Source organism: Leptinotarsa decemlineata, unplaced genomic scaffold (assembly GCF_025532065.1).
Source record: "Leptinotarsa decemlineata unplaced genomic scaffold, Ldec_3_MD MMD2_P_RNA_scaffold_5, whole genome shotgun sequence".
NCBI classification, from domain to species: domain Eukaryota; kingdom Metazoa; phylum Arthropoda; class Insecta; order Coleoptera; family Chrysomelidae; genus Leptinotarsa; species Leptinotarsa decemlineata.
The window spans coordinates 7,187,599-7,214,825 of record NW_027412532.1 but is presented as its reverse complement, the minus strand read 5'-3'; the positions used below and the strand labels follow the sequence as shown (position 1 = coordinate 7,214,825).

The following is a 27,227-nucleotide window of genomic DNA, read 5'->3' as shown; positions in this document are numbered from 1 at the left end:
ACAATATTAATTTACAAGATGAAAATATATGCTCCTTATATTTAAAATGTCTTTCTGTAGAACGAGGTGATTTTTTAAATCGAAGTATCCAATTTTATACTACGTTTGGTATTCGGTATGTACGGAAAATAAAACACAATCGCATTTATCGTACCAACTAATATAAAATTCTCGATTTTGTCGATTATCTGGCGCTTTAATTGAAATAAAATTTGATTAAAGCCTTCCCAGAGTTTTAATAATGTAAAATTCATTATCATAAGGTAAAGACTTAAAATTATTTGTCAGATTTTTTAATTTCGTCCAACTTATCCATAATAAATGGATAAAAAAAATTGAAAACTTTGAAATTGAAAGAAAACACTTCAAAAACACATTAGAAATATTACCAAAAAGCATTTACCGAAATATTTTTCTGTCCCGTTTCGTCACGGCATCCCGTCCGAATAATTAAATAAAAAACAAACGCAGCCGTACACTAACGGATACCAACTAGAGGCTAGCCTCCTCTAACGCTATAATTTCTGCAACAAAAAGTACAAACGTATGTACAGCAACGTATGTCGCTGGTTGGATCAGCCTCGCGAAGCTTGTGTTTTTTTAAACGGTCGGAGGCTTGGCTCCTTTGCAACGTATGGCATTTATTATTTCGGGTTGATGGTTTATTCGTTATTCGTTCATAGGCGGGTCGCTTGAGGTTTGTTGATGCAGGATACAGTGTGGTACGTACTAAGTATCGGGCATTTCATGTATTTATATTGAAAATTAATGGTAAAGTAATGATACCCAAGCATTTTTAGAAAAAAATAATCATGATTATTTGTCAATATTTTTTAATTTATTGCGATGAATAGCCTCAAATTTTGTGGGGAGGCTAAGCCTCACTTGCCTCCTCTGACGAGCCGCCGCTGAAACCACGCTAGTATTTTTTCCCATTCCCCATTTAATCCTTAGGCTCAGTGATCTGGAGCAAACTTAACTCAGCCTTCTTTGGTTTTTGAGCCGTCTGTATATATGCGTATTGCATTTCTAGCATCTGACTCTGTGTTCTGATTTATTTGTATTTTGTAGGGTTTATTAAACACAAACCTGGGTTCAATTGCATCCCATTCCTACTTCGAGGTTTACACCAGCCGTGCGCAATCGTAACATGGCCATTAACGCAACCTCCTTAAGTTGTATTGATTATTTATTTATCTATCGAATTATTATATATTAAATTCAACTTCGTTGATTGAAACTCCTATTCTATTTATTCAGTACCAGTTATCTTGTACTTTCTCTGTGAGCATAATATGAATGAAAACTTCATTCATAAAAAAATATCAAGTAGTTATTAGAAAAAAAAAGAAGTGCATCGGCCGGGAATCGAACCCGGGCCGCCCGCGTGGCAGGCGAGCATTCTACCACTGAACCACCGATGCTTACGATAAAAATTGAAGTATACTGTTTATGCGATAACAGCATTGTTATTTACCCAACTGAAGCAGTCTTCTGACCCAGAATTTCAGATTTTTTATTTTGATGTTATGAAATTTTGATCCTTCTAGCCTTCGGCAATATTTGAAATTTTGATTTCGATCAGGGCCGTCACCAAGGGGAGGGGGGTGAGCCTCCCCCTGCTTTTTCGACTTGGGAAAAAGTTGGTAAATTTTTGGCCGTGAAGATAAAAAAAATAATAGTAACAAAATGAATAAAAATTAAAAAAATTAAAATGAGAGAAAAGAAAGGGAGAGGTAATAAGAAAAGGGAAAGAACCAGGAGAAGGTTGGGATTTCCCAACATGCATAACTTGGAGATCCTATACTTTGAAATTCTGAGTTGTTTGAAAACTTCAAAAAAGTTGAATTTCTCGCAAGTAAGAGAACAGTCCTGAACAGTCCACAAATTTTAGAATGACAATTCTTCAAAATTTCCAACTTTTCGCGGTTTTTTTGACTTGGAAAAGTTGGGAAGTTTCGGGCCGTGAAGATAGAAAAAATAATAGTAGAGAACAATAAACACAATATTATTCAAGTGTTGGTTGTTTTCTTTCATTTGTATTGAATATTCCTATACATGGTAGATATGGTGGAAGACCAAGGACCCTGGTCCAAAGTAGAATCATTCCCATTATTATTTTTATAATTACCAAAATTTATTTTTGTTTGTGCATACCCTAACGAGCATCAGCATTCAGGTAATCTTTGGATAGCTAAGTAAGAAAATTAATATATTATAGTAGTAACTAATCCATCGGCTTTCATTTTCTCGAAAGTTGGGAAATGTTGCTGGTGGGGTTGGGAAAATTTGTATTCCCTCGCCCCCTGGTTTTTCTTTTCGCTACGGCCCTGGTTTCGATTTTTTGATTCAGTTGTAAAAATAACACTGCCACTTTTAAATAAATATAAATGAATTTAAGTAAGCATCGGTGGTTCAGTGGTAGAATGCTCGCCTGCCACGCGGGCGGCCCGGGTTCGATTCCCGGCCGATGCATTTTTAACATTTTTATTACAAATTTATGAAATATCCACAGAAAAAGTGATGACCGGTATGGGATTATTGGTACTAACGAAATAGATTATTAAAAAATGTTGGAATTCCTAGATGGAGTCATTCAAACACAATAAATTTGTGAATATTTCAATGATTATTTTGTCGAGCATTCCTACTCAAAATGGGCCCACCTTTGTACTTGTAGAACTGGTAAACTTTTTAGTTCACCCCGATAAGTTGATTCGAAGCATTTTTCACATAAAAAATGTTTTATTTATCAGTAACTTGTCATGTTTAATACCTTTACCTATCAAAAAATGAGCTAAGAGATTATACAGATACTTAACGTTTCGAAGGCTAAAATCTGCCTCCGTCTTCAGAATCGGAAAAATCCAAGGATATTCGCAGTTTTTTCTTCGCTGATTCGCTCCATCTCTAACCTTCCTTGACATAATTGGCAGTGGCATACGGTGGTTGTACTCTGGGTCAGAAAACTGTTTATAAGTGGTACACGCTTTTCACAGAAGGCCTAGAAGATGCGACGCTCGTCCTGGACGCCCCGGCACATCAACAACCGATGAATATGTTGAGAAATTGATATGGAGAATACTTAGACGAATAACTAAATATAGACAAGAACAACGGCAAATTTTCTATTTGGACGAAACTTGGTATGACACTCACGACACTGTTACGAAAGGATGGGCTGATGGTTCGAGAATGTGTACGCCTAACATGCCTGCAAACAAACGATCGCGACTAATCATTGTGCATTGTGGAGAAAGTAAAGGATGGGTTTCGAATTCTTTGAAATTATGTGGAAAAAAACTTGAAGAATGCAATGTTGACTGTCATAAGAACATGGAAGCTGACATTTTCGAGGAATGGTTTGAAAACACATTGATCCCAAATTTGGATGCGAATACTGTAATAGTTCTTGACAACACTTCCTATCATTCGCGACAGCTCATCAAAGTACCGAATAAAAATTCGAGGAAAGATGAAATACGAAGTTTTTTATTGGATGACAATTTGTATTTTGAAGATTACTACACCAAAAACCAATTACTTGAAGTTTTACAGACAAAAACATTTGAAAAATTGTATGCCTTTGAGAGTATTGCTGAAAAGTATAGACACACTATACTGCACACATATATATATATATATATATATATATATATATATATATATATATATATATATATATATATATATATATATATATATATATATATATATATATATATATATATATATATATATATATATATATATAGGTTACACTATATATCGTTTACGTGACTATACAAGGTGTTCTCTGATATTAGTCTGTTGCAATTTCACCACTATCGATATTTTTTTCAAGATGAGTATAGACGATCCATTTCTAAGGAACTGTTCAAAATATACTTCTCTTCAGATTTAAGAATATCACTGATTATTTGAGTTTAGGTTTTTCGGTTTGATTTAAAAATTTGTTCGGACAATTTTGATACTGATAATTGTCTGTTCCTGACGAAATCACGATGTTCATTGTCACGCACTTTCAATGATCTCAACTGTTGAAAGTGAAAATACCCAAAGAAGGTCGATGCATGTTTCAATTTAGTTGTCAGAAGTTGAGTTGAGTTGTGAGTTTTCGTCGTCTCCTGTTGAAGCTATTATAGTCGGTAAAACACGCGTTCAGAAAAGTACCTACAAGTGTTAGGAAAAACTGTTTTCATTGGAAATAGGCTGCCCTGATTACAGTCAGAGGACAATATTTTCTGCCTTTTGGGAAAAAATAAAAGGTTAATTTTGTGAGTATAGTATTAACTGGATTTATAGAAGCCGTATAACTTTTTTTTATAAAGTACCTGTTTTAATGAGTTGTCATTTGAAGGTCATCGAATTGATTAGTCCAGCTGCGAAATCTCGCGACCATCATTGCCGGTAATTGTAGTAATTCCGGATCGAATTAAAAAAATAATCATGGGAAAAAGCGGCGCATATTGCTGGTAGCAAGACATGACGCTCCTGCGAAAAACCAGCGGAGCGCGACCACCGTTTAGACACGCTAATTGTCGAAAGCTTGATCGCATCCGGGGGGCTGCGAAAAACAAAACAGAACGCCCCCGAACTGATGATATCGGACAGGTGAAGGTAATCACAAAAGGAAAAGGTGCATTATGGGGTTGAACGAAGGAACAGTTAGGTATAGTCCGTGAGCTCGAGTAATTTTTCGTAACGGTTCCATTTTCGTTTGTTTTACACGTAAACTTTTCTATTACCAGAATGGGTAGGTATTATCACGAAAATATATCAGGGTGTTGGTGAAAATCCTCTATTTTTTCTCGCAAATTCTTGGATAAATTTCACGAAAATATAAATTCATTTTACTAACTTCACTAATCACAAAATTTCAAACTACAAAACACAATATTCGGAAATTAAAATGAACCTAGACTGGCTATGACAATTGACATTTTGTTCTTTTTTTCAAACTTCTAACTTCAGTTAATGAACTGCCTGTATTTACATGGACGAGAGAATTTTCGAATTTTCAGAAAAAAAAACCTCTAGAAGGTTTTATTGTTGGTAATCAAACTTATCCAAAAAGTTGCCGATTTTCATCATAATTGATAGCAGGATTTAAGCTATGAAGTTCGGCAGAAGGGCCTTTTTTTACAATGGGTACCTACAGTGTCAAAACATGAAAAATATGTGGGAATATAACAAAGTAAAACGGGTTTTCAATGCCCTCTCTGATTCTTTGTAGATAGGTTTAACAAATTCACAGGGTTTGTAGAAGTTTTTGAGACTGTCATTTAAAGGGATTATAAATCTGAATCCAAACAAAACTTGACCATACATGAGACCATACAGATGGAATTCAGATTAAATTGGTGAATTTTCTTCTTCGACGCCTTCAAAACCAAAGATTTATTTTTACAGTTTTTCATCCCTGAATAAATGGCGCCCAAAAAGTATTTTATTCTCGGAGTGAGTTTTTTTTTCACACAACTGTGTCAATTTTCAAGATATTTATTTTCCACCAACACAGCTCTTATAGCTACTAAAAACACACTCAAGAAAAAAAGAGTGGTCTAGCTCGGTCGAGAGCCTAGATGATTTTTTGATCAAAAAGTCGCCTCTCCCTTATATTTATGAACATCAAAGGCTGAAATTTTCACGAAAACCAATGAAATACTTCATGATGCCATATTTTTTGTGTGAAAAATACGATTTCAAAGGGTGAATATGAGTGTTCATGCCTTGGGAGCGCTATTTTCATCAATTCTAAACCGATTTTCATGACTATACAATATATTGTGAGATTTTCATTGGGTATTTTACAAATTTGCAACACGTGTTTCGCTATACAGTAGCTATTGTGTAGCTGGACAGTTTAAAAAACCATAACATGTGTTTCGCTATATAATAGCTATTGTAATATTTCGTATGTGATAAAATTGGCCGACAGATACTTGAGATGAAAATTCATAACGTATTTGAGTAACATTTCATTGTGAGATTTTTACTGGACAGTTCACAAAACAACAACACGTGTTTTGCTATATAATAGCTATTGTAATATTGTAATGCTATACAATAGCTAATGTAACATTTCGTATGTGATAAAATTTGCCGACAGATACTTGATGAAAATCCATAACGTATTTGAGTAACATTTTATTGTGAGATTTTCACTGGACAGTTCACAAAACCACAACACGTGTTTGCTATACAATCGTTATTGTATAGCTGGACAGTTTACAAAACCACATAATAGCTATTTTAATATTGTAATGCTATACAATAGCTGTTTATCTCTGTTTAAAATATGTTTTTCCGTTAATCAGCTATCGCCCCCATACGAACGACAACTCTCAGAAGTTGAGAAACTTGTGCGATCTAAGGACTAACGAGGTCTTACCTTTTAACGTGTGATTCCTAATGTACATTTCGTATGGTATAAAATTGGCCGACATATACTTGATGAAAATCCATAACGTATTTCATCCAACACGTGTTTGCTACACAATAGCTATTGTATAGCGGCTTTGTGAACTGGCAAGTGAAAATCTTATACAATGAATATACAGTTTCACTTACATGTGACACTATTATCCCAGTGGCGGGATTCGGAGTTTCGGAATAAGATACTCATTACCTGTCTAGATAATATTACAAGATAGATTACTCATTTCAATCATAAAATTACGACTTCATGTCACGGATGAGAAAAATCTACTCATGTCACGATGACATTACGTAAAGACATTCATAAGCTCAATAGAATCAATCTCAGACATAGGAATATAGTTTAAATTGAAAGTGGTATATTTTTAGGACAGATTAATTTTTGGAAAAGAAAGGTTTTAGATTTCTACTTTTTCATCTTTATTCAAAAAATTGCGGGAAACTTTAAAATTAGAAAGAAAGCAATTGAGTTCGAAATATGTGTAGATCATGCGTAAAGTTACTTTTAGACACCAACTTGCGTGAAAATCTAACAATGAATTATTTTTCAAAAATATCTTGAGATCATTTGACAGTTAATAGCAGAATACTGGTTGAAAATAGTCTCTTTTTCGTAGTTTTTTTCTATTTTTGAAGATTGCAGTGAAATGAATCGTAAAACAAGTCACAAGTTCAAATGGTATAGTAAAAACAGATTGAAAAAGATGTTGAAGAATGTCTTATCAATTGTCAATATTTGAAATTCGAACTTGAAACCTTGAGCTATCGATTTGCATGACTCCATGAAAAGTAAATCGAATCGAATTGACCTTATACGATATGCATACCTGTACGAATATTCTCAAAGATCACGCCGCTCGCGGAAAGCGTTTACCAGAAGATCATCAATATCCCGTACCAGGCACGGTGGATTGCACCACTTTCAAAAGACTTTTACTCGCAGCAGTTATGGAAGTCGCAGAACACCCACCGCAAAACGCCTGATGAAAAACGTTTTTCTTCTAACCCCTCTATTTTAGTCACTGGGCCAAGAGTTTTTTAGGAATTGAATTGATTTCTCCAATGTTCCGAAGTTTCTGTTCAGTGTATTATTTTATATTATTATTGTAATTAAACTGAAGTAAATCGAGAATCAATCAAGAGATTAGAGATGGTATAGTCGAAGTAAACAATATTGTGCACTCTTAAAGGAGGCGCCAGTCTCAAAGGCCAAAAAAAACCAATACATAGAAATGAACCGGCAGCGGAATAGTCCACGTGGACGTAGACTTGGCGGTTGGTATTGGATAATTTTTACTAACCGAGTTTCATGATTGGCTGAAGAGTCATAAAATTAAATTTGAAGTCATGTTACGCTGATGAATAGAAATCGGGAATGCGGGGATGGTTATCGCCGCCGTGTTAAGTTCGGTAACTGATCCCGATTTGAGTGTTGAAATTCGATACTGGTGCAGTTATAATTACTTAAAATTTTTGTTATCTGTTTGAAATGTGGCGTCCTTGGACAAGTACTGATAGTAATAGCGAGTGTGATAACACCGCAGACTTTTTCCAGTGTAGTGATTCCAATAGCGCTGGGGAACAATGCGAAAAAGAGATACCAGTTAATAAGATTCGGATGCATTTGAATATTGAAACACAGAGTATGTTTCAATGTATATAAGAATCTACATCTCAAGTTTGGTTTCGAGGGAAACAAACTATTACAAGCAACATGAGCTTTGACCGAAATTCCTTTCTCAATTGTACGTAAAAAATAGTCAAAAACAAATCTTATGAACGCAAGACGCCATTTGATATAGTATTACCAAAACGTTTAGATGTTCATCTAATATAATAATCATTGAAAAAAAACAATCTACGACTGTTACAATAGCAATGAGATACCTACAAATCATAAGAAAAAAATTGAATACTTCCTGCTATAACGTGAGCTGCTGTGACAAAACACTTCAGAATTGGATAAAAAAACTAGGATTTAGATTTAAAATAATAAACAAACGGCAAGCAGTTATGAAAAGGGGAAGAATAATGGAATTGCGAAACAAATACTTAGAACAAATCTAATATATAAAAATGGATGTTTGTTGGTTGGTTGGTTGGTTGGTTGCTTGGTTGATAAGTGATAAACTTCAAACTGCAGTTTGAAGGGTGCCTAGAAGATGACAGTACTACCAACTGTCGAAAGCGCTCGCAGATAATTTATAGAAGATATAAAGCTTCAAATCCTTTTTGTAGAATTTAATATTGAAATATATATATATATATATATATATATATATATATATATATATATATATATATATCCAACTATCAATAGAGCTTCCGTACATTTACAATTTTCTATCAATCGGGCGTCCGGTTTCAATGAGGCGTCCATATATGGACGCCGAATTGTTTCACCATGCCAGGCAGTTCAGAGGTTCCCTATCTTCCATCTGACAAAATTTCAGATGGGCGCCTATTTATCAATTTCATTGTCAAAATTATATGTATTGGCGTATATTCTAGTTGAGTCTTTTTTATTTTGGTGGCGCTCGGGAGGTACGCGTATACTTGTGCCGTATATTTTTCATACATGTGAGCGATTATGAGGCGTCCATATAACTGACAACAATGCAATAGTTTTTGCGAGAGGGAAGTCTCAATGATTTGTTAGAAATATCGTTGATTTGGTATGTTTGTAGGTCGGCGCCGGTTTCATACACAGGGTGACAATTTGAAAACTTACAAGGTCTATCTCTGAGCAACCAAATAAAATATAAGAAATCGCTGAAAACAACTTTCATAATACAAAGGGAGAAACAAATGATGTGATGACTAACTTGTTTTTTCTCTCACACCCTTGCCCCCAGCCACCACAACTTCATATTTTTGAAAGGCAACCACCTACTTGTGATACATTATCTGAAAGCTCTTAAGATATGCTCTTCAATGGTACTCTTCAAAGCTACATTCGATGCAGTAAGTTTTGGTTCATCAAATAAAAGAATTCATTCAGAATAAATTTTATTTTCTATTATTAATTTAGTAAATTTTCAAAAACATGATTTTTACCATCGTAGCATTAATATTAAGACTTGAATATTTTACGCCTCTTCTATTTTTTTTTATTCGTCTCGATAATAGATAGGGAAGGAGAGTGGCACCTTGTTTTAGAGGTCTTTCGAATACCTTTACTACTCTGTCAACAGAAAATTTTTGTGACGATTAGTTTTCGAGATAATTTGAAGTTTTAAAGGTATTTGCATTGAGTTCAACTCTTTTTAAAATAAATCAAATTGTTTTTAAGGTGCAAGATACGTTCAGAACTCTCATAAAAAAAATAAATTTTTGCTTTTTATGACAACCTGCTAATACGTGTCCATTTGATGTCGAATTATTTGTTTATTACGAGGAGATTTCTCCGGGGGATGGGGTTGGTTACCACCATTACATTTTAGGTAAATTGAGTGGCACCTACTTATGAAGGTTGAATTGCCTCTTCAAGAAGTTGTTAATAAGAATCACCGGTTGAATTTCCATCAATGAAAAATGAACCTATAATATGATTGCCTAATATTCCGGCCCAGATATTCAACTTTTGGGGATGTTGGGTATGTATTTCTGCGTATTGTCTTGGGTGTTCATCCGACCAATAACGGCAATTGTAACGGTTCACGCAACCATTTGAATAAAATGAGCTTTCGTCCGAATAACAGATGTTATAAAGCAGTTCGGGATTTTGCATTAATATTTCACTCATGCCCTCACAAAACTCCTGTCTTCGGTCAAAATCATCCTCATTGAGTTCACGAACAAGTTTAATTTTGTAAGGATGGTATTTGTGGTTTTTAAGGATTCTCCATGCGATCATATGGCTTATTCCTGCCATTGCGGATAAACCTCTGGTACTTAACCTGGGATTGGCGATGACTTGACCAAACACTACAATCGCATTATCGTCATTCACTACCCTTCTCTGAACATCACTTTTTTCATTTAAAACCGAACCTGTCTCCCTGAATTTTGTGACCAAATCCAGAACGTGATTTCTGCTTAGGTGTTTACCAGGTTTTTGCTCGTTAAATAAAATTGATGTTTTATTAGCATTTTGGTCGTTGCCAAAAAATGAAGCAATAACTGAAACCCTTTCGGCAGTAGTGAAAGAAATGTTTAAACAAATAACAATACACGACCCGTTTCAACAAAACAATCGAACGTTGTTATTTAACAAAAAATTGATAAGAAGAACTGCTTAAAATTTTTTTTATTTAGGCATACAAGTTACCGAGTGGTCTGTCTAATGTATTATCAACATGGCAATTTTAACTTCAAATTATCTCGAAAACTAATCGTTACAAAAATTTTCTTTTAACAGAGTTGTGAAGGTATTCGAAAGACCTTTAAAACAAGGTGCCACTCGACCTACTTTCCCCATCTAAATAAAGGTCGTCGGACGCACCTCTCTGAGGGGGTGCGTACTACAAAAAATCTGATTAGTCTGAAAGGTGTCCCCCTTCAATTAGAAATCGACGTGTCCGAGCTTTTTTGAAAATCTTACTTTTTATATTCAAAAACGGCTCTGTTAGGTTTTCGTTGTTACACACTGTATATAGAAGAAAATGTAAATGGCGAAATGTATGATCACATGCTAGAAAGATCTATCGAACCTCGGATAGTTCATGAATTAGAGAATCACAGAGACATACACGGCAATTTATCTTTGAAAGAAAATGTATTACATTTTCAACAGAATGGGGAACCTTATTATTTTGTAGTTCCAGTTATTCAATGGTTAGATAATAATTATGCTGATCAATGTATTGGAAGAAGAGATTCTACTGAATGGCCTCTCACATCCCTGGACCTATCTCCTCTAGATTTTTTCCTCTGGGCCACTTACTTAAAATAGGTTGTTTTAAAAAAGACGCAATCTGATTCAATAAAGCCACTGAAGGAAAGAATAATCCAAGAATGCTGAGCTATTTTCAGAGAAACATTTGCCAATGTTTCGGAATGACTTTCGGAAATGAAAATTGCGAAAGTTATAAACAATTTAGTGAAAAATAAAAAATGGGTCCAGTTTTTTGGAAATATCTCAAAAACTAATTGGAATTTTCAAAATTGAAAAAAAAAAATTCGAAAAGAGGAAGAAATTTCCTATCGAAAAGTCCTGACTACCGGAACTGTAGGACCAATATTTATAATTTTCCCGGAGCTCTGAAATAGAGCTCTAAATCGGGTGTTTAGCCGCGTGTAGGCCGTGCGTGTTTAGGTTAATTTTACAAAAAAAAATTTATAGCATATAAAATATATAAATTGAGGAATGAAAAAATTCAGTCATATACTCAAAAGATAAATTAACAGTAATCTGTCGGTAAAAAATTTTTAATGCAATTATTAGATTTATTATGCTATTGTTAATTAACAATTTTTTATCACTCGATTATCATTATTGCAAGTGTGATATTTTTCAAACTAAAAGTGTGGAATTTTTTTCCTTCCATAGAGTTATGATTATAACGGTTAGGAATTGATTTACTTCCAAAATATTGAAAAATTATTATTTTTCAGTTATTTATTAACCATTTACTGCATTTTTGAATTAAAAAGTTTATTAAATAATCGAAGAACAATTTTTTTTTTGATTATTATTATTAGTATATTTTTTTTTCAAATCAGAAGCTACATAAAAATATTTTTTTTATTTCATCACTTATTGTTTAAAACTTTGTTATAAATTCGATAAAAAATGGAGTGAATAAAAAAATGCATGGTTTTTTTCATTCATCAATTGCAACTGGAACAAAAATGAAATGAAAACATTCATTTGTTTATAACAAATTGTTTATTCAATACACAATGGAGAATTTTAAAAATTAAATTGTTTTTGTTCCGAATTAAAAACAAGATGAATAATTATTTTAAAAAATTGGTTTCTTAATATTATTAATTGGTGGTAAAAAAATTGTTACTCAACAAATGCGTTTTTTTGCATTGTAAAAATTTCTTCAAGAGACAATTGAAAAAAATCATGATTTTTATCAAAAATTAAGATCCAAAAAAAATTCAATCATGTTATAAACAATGCATTTGTTTATAATAAATTTTTAAACAATGAGTGATAAAAATTTTAAAGAAATATGTTCATCTAACTTCTGATTTGTTGATGATCGAGCGATAGAAAATTGTTAATTAACAATAGCGTAATAAATCGAATAACTGCAATAAACATTTTTTACCGACAGATTATTGTTCATTTATCATTTGAGTATATGCCTGAATTCTTTCATTCCTTAATTTATATATTTTAAATGCTGAAATTTTTTTTAGTAAAAATGGCCCAAACAGGCACGACTCACGCGCGGCCAGACAGCCGATTTCGAGCTCATTTTCAGGGCTTCGGGAAAATTATATATATTGGTCCTACAGTTCCGGGAGTTGAAACTTTTTTATAGGAAATTTCTTCCTATTTTCGAATTTTCGATTTTGAAAATCTCAATTAGTTTTAGAAATATTTTCAAAAAATTAAATCCATTCTTTATTATTCTCTAAATTGTTTATAACTTTTGCTATTTTCATTTTCGGAAGTCGTCCGTTTTCAAAAACTTTCTAGACGCTATTCCGAATCGAATGACACCTCAACCATAATTTTCGGAGACTGCTGAAGAAAGTTCGGAAAAAAGCACTTCTTGATCAGATTAGTCAAGTTCAAACATAGCTTAACAATCTTTCAACAGCTACAGATTGGGGATGAGAAAAAACAGTGACTCTGTTTTTGCCCATGAAAACACCATAATCATTGGCAGGTTTAGAATTACTGAAACTAGTTCATTGTAGTTGCATAGTAGGTATCTAACTGCAGTAAAACTTAAAGCAGTAGAAAAACAGTGATGAGTGCATCCGATGTTGTTGGGATGATGACAATTTCAACTTCGAGTACGGCATGATTGTTGATCAACAAAATACTAACCATCCAGTATATCGAAAACTGATTCAGGCATTCTACGTATCAAACTCAGATACTAACTCTGACGGTTAAGAATGCGTTAATAATAAATTGTTTTGGTAATAAATGATAAAATTAATTATGAAAAATGTTTCTGTCATTAGTCTGAAAGGTGTCCCCCTTCAATTAGAAATCGACGTGTCCGAGCTTTTTTGAAAATCTTACTTTTTATATTCAAAAACGGCTCTGTTAGGTTTTCGTTGTTACACACTGTATATAGAAGAAAATGTAAATGGCGAAAAGTATGATCACATGCTAGAAAGATCTATCGAACCTCGGATAGTTCATGAATTAGAGAATCACAGAGACAAACACGGCAATTTATCTTTGAAAGAAAATGTATTACATTTTCAACAGAATGGGGAACCTTATTATTTTGTAGTTCCAGTTATTCAATGGTTAGATAATAATTATGCTGATCAATGTATTGGAAGAAGAGATTCTACTGAATGGCCTCTCACATCCCTGGACCTATCTCCTCTAGATTTTTTCCTCTGGGCCACTTACTTAAAATAGGTTGTTTTAAAGACGACGCAATCTGATTCAATAAAGCCACTGAAGGAAAGAATAATCCAAGAATGCTGAGCTATTTTCAGAGAAACATTTGCCAATGTTTCGGAATGACTTTCGGAAATGAAAATTGCGAAAGTTATAAACAATTCAGTGAAAAATAAAAAATGGGTCCAGTTTTTTGGAAATATCTCAAAAACTAATTGGAATTTTCAAAATTGAAAAAAAAAAATTCGAAAAGAGGAAGAAATTTCCTATCGAAAAGTCCTGACTACCGGAACTGTAGGACCAATATTTATAATTTTCCCGGAGCTCTGAAATAGAGCTCTAAATCGGGTGTTTAGCCGCGTGTAGGCCGTGCGTGTTTAGGTTAATTTTACAAAAAAAAATTTATAGCATATAAAATATATAAATTGAGGAATGAAAAAATTCAGTCATATACTCAAAAGATAAATTAACAGTAATCTGTCGGTAAAAAATTTTTAATGCAATTATTAGATTTATTATGCTATTGTTAATTAACAATTTTTTATCACTCGATTATCATTATTGCAAGTGTGATATTTTTCAAACTAAAAGTGTGGAATTTTTTTCCTTCCATAGAGTTATGATTATAACGGTTAGGAATTGATTTACTTCCAAAATATTGAAAAATTATTATTTTTCAGTTATTTATTAACCATTTACTGCATTTTTGAATTAAAAAGTTTATTAAATAATCGAAAACAATTTTTTTTTGATTATTATTATTAGTATATTTTTTTTTCAAATCAGAGAAATGTCAATTATGATTTTCAAAATAGAAAACATTCTCCGAATAATCATTTGAACATTCGAGATATATAAAAAAACGTTCATAAACAATTAAAAATCGTATTTTTTTCTGAATATCATATTATGAAGATAAAAATTTTTTGAATTCCCATACGGTCATACACAATTTATAAACAAATTGCGCTAAAACAGTTTGTTCAACTTACCGAATGTCTTTATTTGATACAGAAACAGTATATAATGATAAATATATAGAAAAATTAAAACAATATGTTATGTTACTAAAAAAAATCATAATGAACAAAATATAATGTTTTTGAACTTTTATAATGTGATCTTGTGGAGCACATTGATAAAAAGAGATTCACGTTCATTACAAGACCAAACACGACTATGATACGATATTTCATCATGGAATCCTAGTGCCTATCTTCCGGCTCCATCATCAGATCAGCTCCAGAGTACCTACCATATTGTCATCAAAATCACATAAAACTGCCAATTTTCATAACGCTACGATCTTTAAAAGATGGTTAAATTAGTTTTCTTAGATTTGACTACATAGTTACATACATACATACAGGTCGACCTAATAAAAGCGTATTAAAAACGAAAAACTCTAGAAAAAATTAAAAAATATTTAGGTCAGTCCTTAAAGAAATATTGAAAAATGCATGACTCGAAAAATCGTATACCATACACGGAAATGAATCTTGACAGGTCTTGATGCCTTCTAGATGGCTATCCTGTGTAGTGTGTATCAGCCAAATGGAATAAATATGACACTGAGTAAATATGACTGTGCTCAACAAAACACTCAGGCACGTCCAATTTTCAACAACCAAATTTTTCAATGCTCAATAACTCAGTTAACGGGAACAACAACTCGACCACGAACTCGGGCTTTGCAACCGTTACCACATCGCCTCTGATAATGTATACCGCAGTAGTAGACGAAACGTCAGGCATAAAAACCTGCAAACCACGCAAACGCTGAAAACAGATTTTACACTGTCATCTACGGCCGTGAATATTTACATTCTTTGGTAATTCATATTATTTATCCTATCGTCTGTCATTTTGGCGTCTTCAACTAGTTTGAATACTTTGAATTCTTGCTGTTTTCTAATGGAAATATACAATGAACTTTTTGTAATTAAAGTTGAACTTTCAATAATCACACCATGCATGTGTCGGTTTCACTTCTCCTATCATTATATTCGGCTCGCTTAAATATCATACAGTGTTAAAATGGAAATATGCCAACCAAGACAAAAATTATCGAATGATATTGAAAATTTCGTTATGGAATAAACTTTTCATGATCAGTCAATATCACTTGGTACCTATGTAAAAATGAAATACATACCGGCTACCTGAAATCCATACGCAATTTGTCGTTGGCACAACGCTTGTTGAAAAACAGATGTGAAGAAATTAAAACCCACTTGCTGCCTACATTTAATGCGGTAAATATTGGCAACGTTGTAAGGATTCCCAATAATCTATTTCATGTATGAAAATATACTTATTGGACTCCCTATTATCAATCAGATGTCTGATGATGGTGTATACTGAGGAGTTCTTATGAATGTTTGACGGACGGACGCTCTACTATCGAATCAATAGTGAACTCAATTTTTTTATGGTGGTAAAAATGTCATGCCAGCCTACAGAAATCAGTTTTCTAGTACTTACCATGAAATATATTCGGTAAATTCTTCAAATTATGATGGACGCCCTATCAGCGCATTCAATGTATGGATGCCATATTGATATCGGGATGTATATATATATATATATATATATATATATATATATATATATATATATATATATATATATGTGAGTACTTTTTCACTCACCTATATAAACAAAATATTTATTATATATGTATATATATATATATATATATATATATTATTACATATATATTTTTATTATATAGTTATTGTGATTCTTATATATATATATATATATATATATCTTATACTATATCGTTCACTTGAACTATATACGAGTATAACGAGCTATGATGAGAAAAAAGCAAATTGCTTGAAGTTGCTTGAGCCTTCGAAATTCTATAACTTAACTAGGAATAAATATAGGACAGAGAGAAGACGAAGAGTTCTATTTGTTGCGACCGGTTTCGGTCTATATATCAAGTTAGGACCGAAATCGGTCGTAACAAATAAAAATCTTAGTGGAAATTAGACAAAAGTTATTTTCTTTGTTCTATATTTGATACGGATTTCCACAAAGTAAATAAGTCATCAATCGAATAACTAGGAATTAAAATATTGTTTCAGAATGCTTTTAATAAAGAAAATACCTGACTACATGCAAGATGTATTACAATAGCATGAAGTCTGTATGACCATACGTGAAATATATTTTCAAAATTGGACATCGCTGATTTTTCCTTTCGAAAATTAATTTTTTACTTAAAATTTCTCAATCCCCTTTCAATATTCTACCCTAGAGGTGAACCCTTCCAAAATTTCGTTATGAAAAGAAGGGTTAGGTTGTTATATTAGGTTATTTCAAAACTTTTGTCGGTTTCTATGAGTTTATGACTTTAAACTGTAATATCTCAGGGATTACTTATTTAATTCAATCGAAATAACGCTATTTGTGTCAGTGCACTTTTGCCAAAGTAACACAAGTCGAATAATTCCGTCAGTATGAAAAGTGGGTACTCGGAATTCAAGGAAGTCGACGAAGGCCGTTTTTGACTGGTCTTGATTGTCGAAGGTTCTAGCGGTTAGAAAGTTATCTATCTAATATGTACGGTAGTCGGCAGCTATAATAAGCTAAATAAAGGCAAAAATTAAAATTTGGAAAAAATGATGCTTATTGAAACAATGAAAACTTGAACTGCAAAAATGTAGTTAAAAAACAGCCCAGAACAAGTGTTATAATGTATCACCGTAACTATAGGGAATGATGAATAGGCCGGTTCCGAAAATGCGGTCGAATGTACATCAGAATCGTAGAAGAGTCGCATATTTTCATTATTTAAATTCAAACTTGATTTTAAACTTGAAATTTGAATTTGAATTTCGAAATTTTGACTTTAATCTCAAAATTTCACTTCAAACTCGAAATTTCTCTTAGATGTCGTCAAAGTAGTTTTCACGTCAGTCAAATTTTTGAATTACGAATTATATCATATATTTTTTTGACTCAAGTACATTGGGATAACGAGTCCTCCGCGGCCCGCGTTTTTGATAGTATTACATTCTATTTCTAATACATTATATTGAAGTTCAATACAATCACACTATCGTGGCACACGTAGTAATATTCAAATTTCAACGTCCCCGCTGTAATTATACTGATTACTCAGCTATAATCGTTTGACACGTGTATTGGTTCATGGATCACTGGTTTCAGGTGCCATTATTGGGGGTTGGTTTCTAAAAAAAATCAGAGTAATTCCATTCAGTTTTTATATTACTTTTCTAAATAAATTGGCAGTATTCGTCGTTCTTCTATTTGCATTGCTTACCAGTTAGTTTCTAATAATTTATGGGTTATTCGTTCATATTTTCTAGTTCCAAAGATTAACAGTTAGTATGCGTATGAGACTTTTTGTATTTTTTAATGTACTCTTTCGTTGAACCCAGTTCATGCAAAGTATGTAACTAATTGCAGAAATTCGCCTTAAATCTTAGATCATACGAGAAGCACAATTTTCAATGCAGAATATCGTTTCAACAGATTTAAAAATGTTCAAGAACCGTACGAAACGGTGTTTGTTTTTCCATTTTGCTCGTTAATTTTGAAAGTCATGACATGACTTTCATTAGGAAAAATGTAGGCCCTAATATTGAACCTAGGGGAACATCCTGCTTGATAGTTGCAACCTGACAAAGTGTTACCTCTATCGACACTTTTATATTGCGAATAGTCTTGTTTCAAAGATCTCTTTGACGGAGTATCTTTAAAATTTCCATGGTAACAGCTCTTAACTCACAATATTGTCACGAATTAACGAATTAACTGTGTTGAACAAATTTATTTGTAACAATATTTCACTAATCACAAACTAATTTATTTACAACACTTAGCAACTAACGTTCAATTTATTTCCACTATTTGAATTCCTTGTTTAACCGCTCGATTCACTTTCTGAACTCCATTGCCCTCTTGGGACGAGAAGCCGGCCTTATATATCGGTAACGATCGTTCTAGAATTCTTCAGTCGTCTCGGTACTCGACTAGAGTTTAACCGGCGGTTGCCGACTGTATTCCTTTTACGGTGATGTCATGTGTTTGTTCGCTGGCCGATATATGGGTCAGGGGCGGTTTCAGATTCGTTACAATATATATGGCTTGGATGAGTTTGTAAACAATATAAAGATAGGTGTCCATCTTATCAACAGAGTGTTCCAAAGTATTATCATGCATAGTACACGTGATTTCCCAGTTGCAGTTAAATCTGATTGGCCAGCGTAAGGAGGCTTGTTTATTTTACCTAATAGATGCAAATGTGCTTGATGATCATGGTTTGATCACGTTCTTTGTTTGGGTTACTTTGTTGGATGTAGTTAGTTTAGTACATTTATCATATGCTCATTGAAAACTATTGAGTTATTTGTTTAGTTTTATACTGAAATTTCATAAAAAAAAACAAAATCATTTGATGTTGAATTTTCAGGGATCATTTTCCTTTTTATAAGCAAAACGACGATAGGTGGAAGAACTCAGTGAGGCATAACTTGTCCATAAACCCCCATTTTCGAAAAGGTGGTAAAGCAGTTCAAGGTGCTGGACATCTCTGGACTATCGCTCAAAGGGATGACAAGAAATCCTGGCAAATTGTAAGTACAAGTCGAATACAAACAAATCTTACAGAATCTTGCAATCACAGTTGATTTTTTTCAACAGAAACAATGAAAAGAACATTGTTAACAAATCTCTTAGTTTTCTTAACATTTTCTGGTGACATTTGAGATTTTGACACTTATTTTCCTCAGCGCCAACGAATGACTCAGTTTATTCAAAATACATACAAGGACGCTAAAGCCCAGGAACAAGAAGCTTTCGATAAGGAATTGCAAGCTGCAACTGAAAGTATTTTAGGAGAAATAAACCATCATACAAAGGTGAGAGACTTGGTATTTCACAATTTTGAGATCATCTACTATGAATATTTTGGTTTCAGAGTGATGGAATGACTTTAAAGAGGGAGTCTAATAGCATAGAAGTACAGTACATCAATGTAGAAGATACAACAAATAGTTTAGGAGGTGAGAATCATTTCGAAATAAGATTTAGAATTCAATGATTGTGTAATTTCAACCCACTCCAGTTAATAGCTTTTAATGCACCTATAAAAATGAATGAATGATACTTAAATTATAATATTGTTAAGATGAGGAAAAATTAAGAACTTCTGGTTCCATTTCTAATTTAATTATTAGGTTCTTATTAGTCAGTGTGCTATGCTTGAAGACTGACAGTAAACAAATCTATAGAAATGAACTTTAAACGTTCAAGCCGGTCTCGAATATACCTACACAGTAGGTTAAATGGACTGACGCCCGTTCCAAAATTGAAGGTCGACTCTTTCAGTTGTATTGCCAATTGCATATGCAGGAAATTTTCTGTGAAGATTCCTGCCCTGGCGCGTGTCGGATATAATCCAACGCCGTTCGTGGTATTAGCCAGGGGATTAGTTGTTTTCTTATAGGCTTCAGTCCATTTAACCTACTGTGTAGGTATATTCGAGACTGGCTTGAACGTTTAAAGTTAATTCCTTTAGAATTATTAGGTTGTTTGAAATTTTTTGTCCTATTTTATGAGTCTACTTTAAACTGTAATGCCTCAGTGAATGCTCATTCAATTTAATTGAAATGAGCGCCAGTTGAATCAGTGCACTGTTGCCAACGTAACACAAGTCAATTAGTCCCGTCAGCATGAAAGGTGGGTGCTTGGGATTCGACGACGGCCGTTTTTGCCGAAGATTCAACCGGTGAGGAAGTCATCGAAGTGCTTGAAGAAATGGTAGTCGGTTGGCCAGAGGTCTGGGGAGTATGGTGAATGAGGCTGGACTTTGACGATCAATTCTTTTAATTTTTGGACGGTGATTTGTGAAACATGCAGACGGACGTCGGACCTCTTCTGTTGACCAGTGCCGGCTATTGCTGGCGCAATTTTCGGTACTTTTCGTCGATTTCCACAACAGGACTCTGCTGCGATGGTTTGATCCGGTTGCAGAAGGTTATCACGCCAGCCGCTGATCACCATAAAGTAACCAAGCTATTTTTTGTGGGTTTTACGCCTTTGAGAAGTGCCTGGGTTGCTCATAGGTGTCCAACCACTATCCTGAACGCCTCCTGTTGACGTAGGATCCACTTTTCATCAAACGTGACGATCCGATCCAGAAAAGGTTCGTTTCGGTTGTGCAAAAGCAAAGAACCTACCTCTAAACGTGAAAATGTCTGTAGATCATTCAATTGGCTGAAAATCGCTTAACGACATCTTATATGGTCATAAACTGAAGAGTCAAAAACTTGAAATTTCGGAAAAAATAACAGTATCTTTGTATAAGTACAAGATTTTTTATCGATCAGTATATACCGCGACATAGTAAAATGAAAATATATTGAGATATGGAGCTACAAAATACATAACTTCAAAATGGCAAAACTTTTGAAACAACCTAATATCAATTTTTATGCTTGGTTTGTATTGAAAACCGTTGTGGGAAAGTTGCTGATTAGTTATATTACATCTACCATTGATAAACAGGGAGAAGAGCAACTTATTCTACTTGCTTTTATAACCAAATAATAGAGGTGCTCCAGAAATAGTAATAAACCGTAAAAGTTAAGTACTACATTCTATATTGTAACGAATTAAAGAATTTACTGTCTTGAACAAATTTATTTCTAACAATATTTCACTATCACAACTAATTTATATTCAACACTTAGCAACCAATTTATTTCCACTATTTGAATTCTTTGTTTAACCGCTCGATTCGCTTTCTAAACTCAACTGCCATCTGGGGAGAAGAAGTTGGCCTTATGAATCGGGAGCGATTCATTCGACTTCATTCCTTTCGCGGTGAGTCATATGTTCATTCGCTGGCTGAGATATCGGTCAGGGCCGGCTTCAGATTCGTTACAATAGGATATTTTGTAAATAGTTCTAATCTAGTTATGCATCGAGATGAAGAAACTTCTACCGAATTGATTGAACCTTTCTTTATCAGTTGTGTTTAATCGTATTCGAGAGAGTATTCAAAAACGGTTCGTAGTGACGCCATTAACAAAAAGATTCGCCAGAATTGGCCAGAATGGACTGATTCAATTTGTGTCAGATGTCCAATTCAATGATGAAAACAAACTTTTCAATTTTCTCTAACCTCAATTAGAATCGGATTTGTGCATACAGCTAGTTTCATTTTAAACAACCTTACAACGTATTTTATAAAAACTTTCCAGCACTTTATAAACTATAACGATCAAAATAAAGCAGAATCTGAACACTGACGTAACGTAACGTCAAAACCAAACTCACTCTAGTTTTAATCATGATGAATACGTTTCAAATCATAGTTGATGTGACGTCATCGTTTCAACACCAAAATGAATACATTCGAATCGTATTCGAGCATGTATTAATAATAAGATTCGACAGAATGGAATGATTCAATTTGTCTGATGTCAAATTCAGTAATAAAAACAAACTATTCAATTTTCTCTAATCTCAATTACAATCGGATTGGTGCATACAATTTTTTGCATGAATATTATAAATGTAGCTGAATTTTTGAAACCAGTGTACCAGCATTATTTTCTCTATTCAAAATATGGATCAACAACAACAAAATAAAGCAGAAACTGACAACTGACGTAACGTCAAATTCCGTTTCAAAACCAACCTTACGGGAGTTTCGTGGTGGCCGTGATAGTGGCCCCTTTATTCACGCCGGTATCCAGGTCGGGGTGGTTCGGATAACCACGTAAAGGGACCGTGTATCTGAATTCAAAAATCCGAGGGTCTTCCGAAGAGGAGGCTTCCCAATGAATATATATGAGAAAAAAATCAAAAGGTCTCCTGAGCAGGAAGCGACAATAAAAAAGCAAATTGTTTTTTATTATGAAAAGCTCGACAAAAAAGGTATGGCAGCATTACTTCGAGCAAGATCGCTGCGCCCTTCTTCTCCGCCCCCCCGCCGATGAAGCTTCTGTCAATTTGATAGGAGGAGCCTGGACAAATGCGCCCGAGTGGGAAGCAACGTTGGCAACGTCCAACAAATTTGGAGAGAGAGAGAGAGAGAGAGAGAGAGAGAGAGATCAACCTCACGCTAGTTTTGAATTATCACGAATACGTTTCAAATCATAGTCAGTGACGTCAGTCACGTCAGTGACGTTAGTGGAATCTAAAGGCTAGTTCATGTTGGAACGAACATCGCATAAAAAGTGCGATTTAAAATGGCGTCGTGTTTATCGTAAAAAAGTTGAAAAAATTTAACTTTTTTGCGATTTCCGCAAAATGTTATACGTCAACATACAAGGTAGTTATATTGCTTTGACTCTCGTTTTTTAAGCCATACATCGAAATTGAATCCGAAATGGACGAATGTGTCAGGTTGTTCAAATTATATCAACTTACCGTAAAAAGCTTCATTGAGAAAACCCTGTCTTTATAGTGGGAAATATTTTCAGAAATAGAAGAAAATATGGAGAATATCACAATCTTGTGGCTGAAATAAATGAGAATTAGTGATCCAGAGAAATATTTCAACTATTTCAGGCTCACTCTCTCATTATTCAATGAATTATTGAATTTGGTTGGCCCCTCATTAAAGAAAACTCATTTTGCAATAGAACCCCTCGCCCCTGCAGGCAGTAACGTTAAGATAAGTGATTTGAGGACACGCTCCTATTAAACAAAACTTGAGAAAATTGTTAGTCCTATATTCTGATATGATGGTGTTTGGTCTTAAAAGTCGTAATTCGTATGAGTCGTATGTCATCATTCAGGTTCATGTAATAAAATTTAAAATTTAACAATGAAATACCTAGATATTGCCCGCTTCAACATGAACAGGGTATTTTGACAATTGAGGCAAATTTGCGGAACCGTAAAAATATTATCGCAATCGTTCTAATATGAACTCGCCTTAAGGATTCATATAAACCAAAAAATCGCCTTTATATCAAGTTACTGTGCAATTTGATATGAGTAAGCCGGCTTCAAAAACTGCATGAATGGCCCAGTCGAGTACCACTGATGAGGCAGGTGGTAATAAAGCTGTCTGGAATTGGATCATGCATATATGTTAACTCTTTTGACGGACATCAATATATCATAATGATGTAAAATAGTGGGTTACACTTTTTGAATACCTTATTTATTTCCAGATTTCCTGGCACCTCCAGTTTCCAAACAAGAAATAGTGAACGAATGCGGCCTGGGTAGTGACTTCTTCATAACGGACATCAATCCGAACGTGTTGGGCCTGAATTTAGTGGAATCTGAGGCGATTTCAGACGCTTACGACGACGTGTTCGAATATTACGGTGTCAAGGAATAGAACTGGAAACTCGTGAAACAGAATGGAATGGTTCATTTTTTCTTACCCATGGAATGACATTTTTAACCTCGAGTTGAATTTTGTATAATAGATTATCTTGTAAGACTTCTAGGTATATTTTTAAATATTTTTTAATTGCCATTATCGAATGCCGTCCTTTTACTCGAATTATATGGAGGTTGCTTACGAAATTCGAGTTATTGTTTCACTCCGAGAAATTATCGTTTGTTTCTTACGAAAAATCATGACTGAGGAATTGGAAATCCATTTTCTCGAGAGATCTAAGGTCGGGTGTGTCTTCTTAGATAATTATTAATATTTTTATACGAAGATGCTCCTAAAAATATGTATCCCTGGGGCATATATACCGCATCAAATAAAGTACTGTACATTTTATTAGTTTTTTCTTTGTAAGTATCAATATGAATTGTCTGTTCTGATATACAGTTCCAGGATTATTGTTGCAAAAGGGGTGTAATGGGCTAACATTTTTTCAATGTAGCTTTTTGAAGTGATAACTTCTTATGGGAGGGTAAACCGCTTCGTTACTTAACGCGTTACAGCGCCAATCTGTCTGGCTTCCCTTTCTTTCACGCATACGTCGGCGGAAGGTAGGCTACTCTCTCGTCGGACAAATGATCAGTGTTTAGTGTGCGTTAGACATATACTGTTGACAGTATTATAAAAATCCAACCAGCAAGCACGTAATATTCTTTTATTATGTGAAAACTGGCTTAAAAATTATGATACTAATTTTGTGTATGTACATCATTAGTATCATTATGTTTTTTTTTTTTGGGAAAGAAAGTTTTTGGCTTTCTACTACTCCATCTTGATACAAAAAAAGAAGGATGAGGGAATCTTCCAAAGAAAGGAAGGAAGTAACTCTATACATGGATGTGTAGATCATGCAAAGAAGTAACTTTCAGACACAAACTGAAAGATGGAGTAGTAGAAAGCCAAAAACTTTCTTTCCAAAAAATTAATCACTCCCGAAAAATATAACCTCTTTAATTCAAATATCATTATGTATTCCTACAAAAGTAACAATTGGCCTATGGTAGCTATAATATATGTACATATACAAAATATACATATATACACATTATCATATTGATATACATAAAATTTAAGTAAAAACCTAAGCTTTTCTCAAGGTAAACAATTTCAATATTGAATACTTCAACTTAGATTAGTTTATTTTATCATTTCTGTCGGGCGTCCCGAAACGCACACTTCTTTTTGTTCATATGTCAAAATGTTATTGAGAAAAATTCAGGATATATATATATATATATATATATATATATATATATATATATATATATATATATATATATATATATATATATATATATATACAAAATTTTAAGAAGTTTTGGCTACTTTGAATAAACTAATAAACCATACCATATAGACCATATAGAAATATAGATTAATCAATACATATAAATTTGATATATGTAGGTTGAACATAATGTATTTACAAGTCAATCGCAGATAACAATGGAAGTATACTTTGATTAAATTTTGTTACGTTTTTCCCGTGGGTTTGGCAATAATTGGCCGCTTTGTGCAGTTACATTTAACTAACTGCATGAAGACTAATACTCGAATGTCCATCGCCTTATTACATCACTTCGTACCGCACTTTTAACTAGACTTGCTCCACCTGCCTATTGTAGTGTTTATATATCATAATGGAAGTCTTTGGAAGCTGACAGAGAAATCGCTAGAGGTATCTCGAAGCGACGCGAGATCTAGAACAATCGCGAAGCGCAAGTCGAGTTGAGCGCGAACTTGGCTAATTCACAATAGATTTACGACGATCAGCGGCAGCCGGCGTTATTTTTTTCAGGGGATGATTTACAACACCACCCTCAGATGGTTACCTACAGCAATAATAGTGTTACGTTCTATGAATTTTATTCGTAAGTAAATGAAATTTATTTTGTTAAATCTATCTACTCAAATTGGTTGAACATTATTGAAATTTTGTATAGAATTCATTATCCTGAACAACTTTCCTTAGTAGCATTTCAACATAACACGATGAAAATAATAACTCACCTGAAAATACAATAGTATTCGTTTCACCATAGTAACCTACTTGTTTTTCAAAAACTGAAAATATTCTCATAATTGATTTCTCACTAAGTAGAACCTAATTCCACAATCTTGAAATAAAACTCAATTTTTTTTTTGGTCTATCACACCTCTTTGTAATATCAATCATGAGATACACTGTGTAACTAAATACTCCTGCAGTTGAGAAAATTTAGTTACGTGTAAATATCAAAGGAAAGTTTAAAACATTTGCACAATTCGAATCAAAAATTTATTATTCTTCATATATATTGTCTATCATCGAACTATAGTTCTTTGACTTTTCAAAAGTAAGCGGAAAAAAACATTTCTTATTAGCCAAAAGAAGTGTAGTGCTTGGTAGACGAAATCGTTTGAAGACTACTAGAATCTTTCACAGAATTTTGTGTTAGAGAGAGATTTAAATTAAAAATTAACAAATTGGCAATTCTTTCGACGTGTATATATATCATTGGATACATAATTACAAAGATAAATTATTTGAACTTCTGACATCTGGTGGCTTTTGAGAAAACATGCATTACAATTGAGGAAGGTTACAGGTTTCTTCAAAATGGGTAAAATTTAATTTATCCTTTGCGCCAAAGATGGCAGCATAAGTTACTAATTTTAATTACAGGTTTTAGAAATCAATGATGTAGCCTTATGATTATTATTTGAATATTTCATTCATACCTTTTTGAAATGTGAATTGGGAGCAACATCTTGGTGATAGTAGTGATAATACCATTGTCTATAGACAATGACAATACACGCTTACAAGAACCAGTTTCTGTTTATATGCTACTACCTGCCGGTCACTAGAAAATCCTTCAAAATAATATCTACTGAAAACTTAGGCCTTTGGAT

The 27,227-nt window shown here is 33.5% G+C and overlaps 1 protein-coding gene and 2 non-coding genes across 6 annotated transcripts in view; 2 read left to right on the top strand and 1 right to left on the bottom strand.

The window, feature by feature from the left end:
- Window positions 1-24,668, top strand: part of LOC111517201 (uncharacterized) — a 130,056-nt gene extending 105,388 nt beyond the window's left edge. For all 4 annotated transcript variants that reach the window (XM_074169416.1, XM_074169418.1, XM_074169417.1 and 1 more), the window contains exons 5-8: window positions 19,380-19,542; window positions 19,699-19,827; window positions 19,887-19,971; window positions 24,100-24,668. In XM_074169416.1, coding sequence (XP_074025517.1) covers window positions 19,380-19,542; window positions 19,699-19,827; window positions 19,887-19,971; window positions 24,100-24,272 — 550 coding nt within the window. In that variant the 3' untranslated portion in view covers window positions 24,273-24,668. The remainder of the gene's footprint in view (window positions 1-19,379; window positions 19,543-19,698; window positions 19,828-19,886; window positions 19,972-24,099) is intronic.
- Window positions 1,354-1,424, bottom strand: TRNAG-GCC (transfer RNA glycine (anticodon GCC)). The gene has a single exon. It is a non-coding gene; the product is annotated as a tRNA-Gly (tRNA).
- TRNAG-GCC (transfer RNA glycine (anticodon GCC)) lies at window positions 2,405-2,475 on the top strand. Its single transcript has one exon. It is a non-coding gene; the product is annotated as a tRNA-Gly (tRNA).
- Window positions 24,669-27,227: the final 2,559 nt, after the last annotated feature.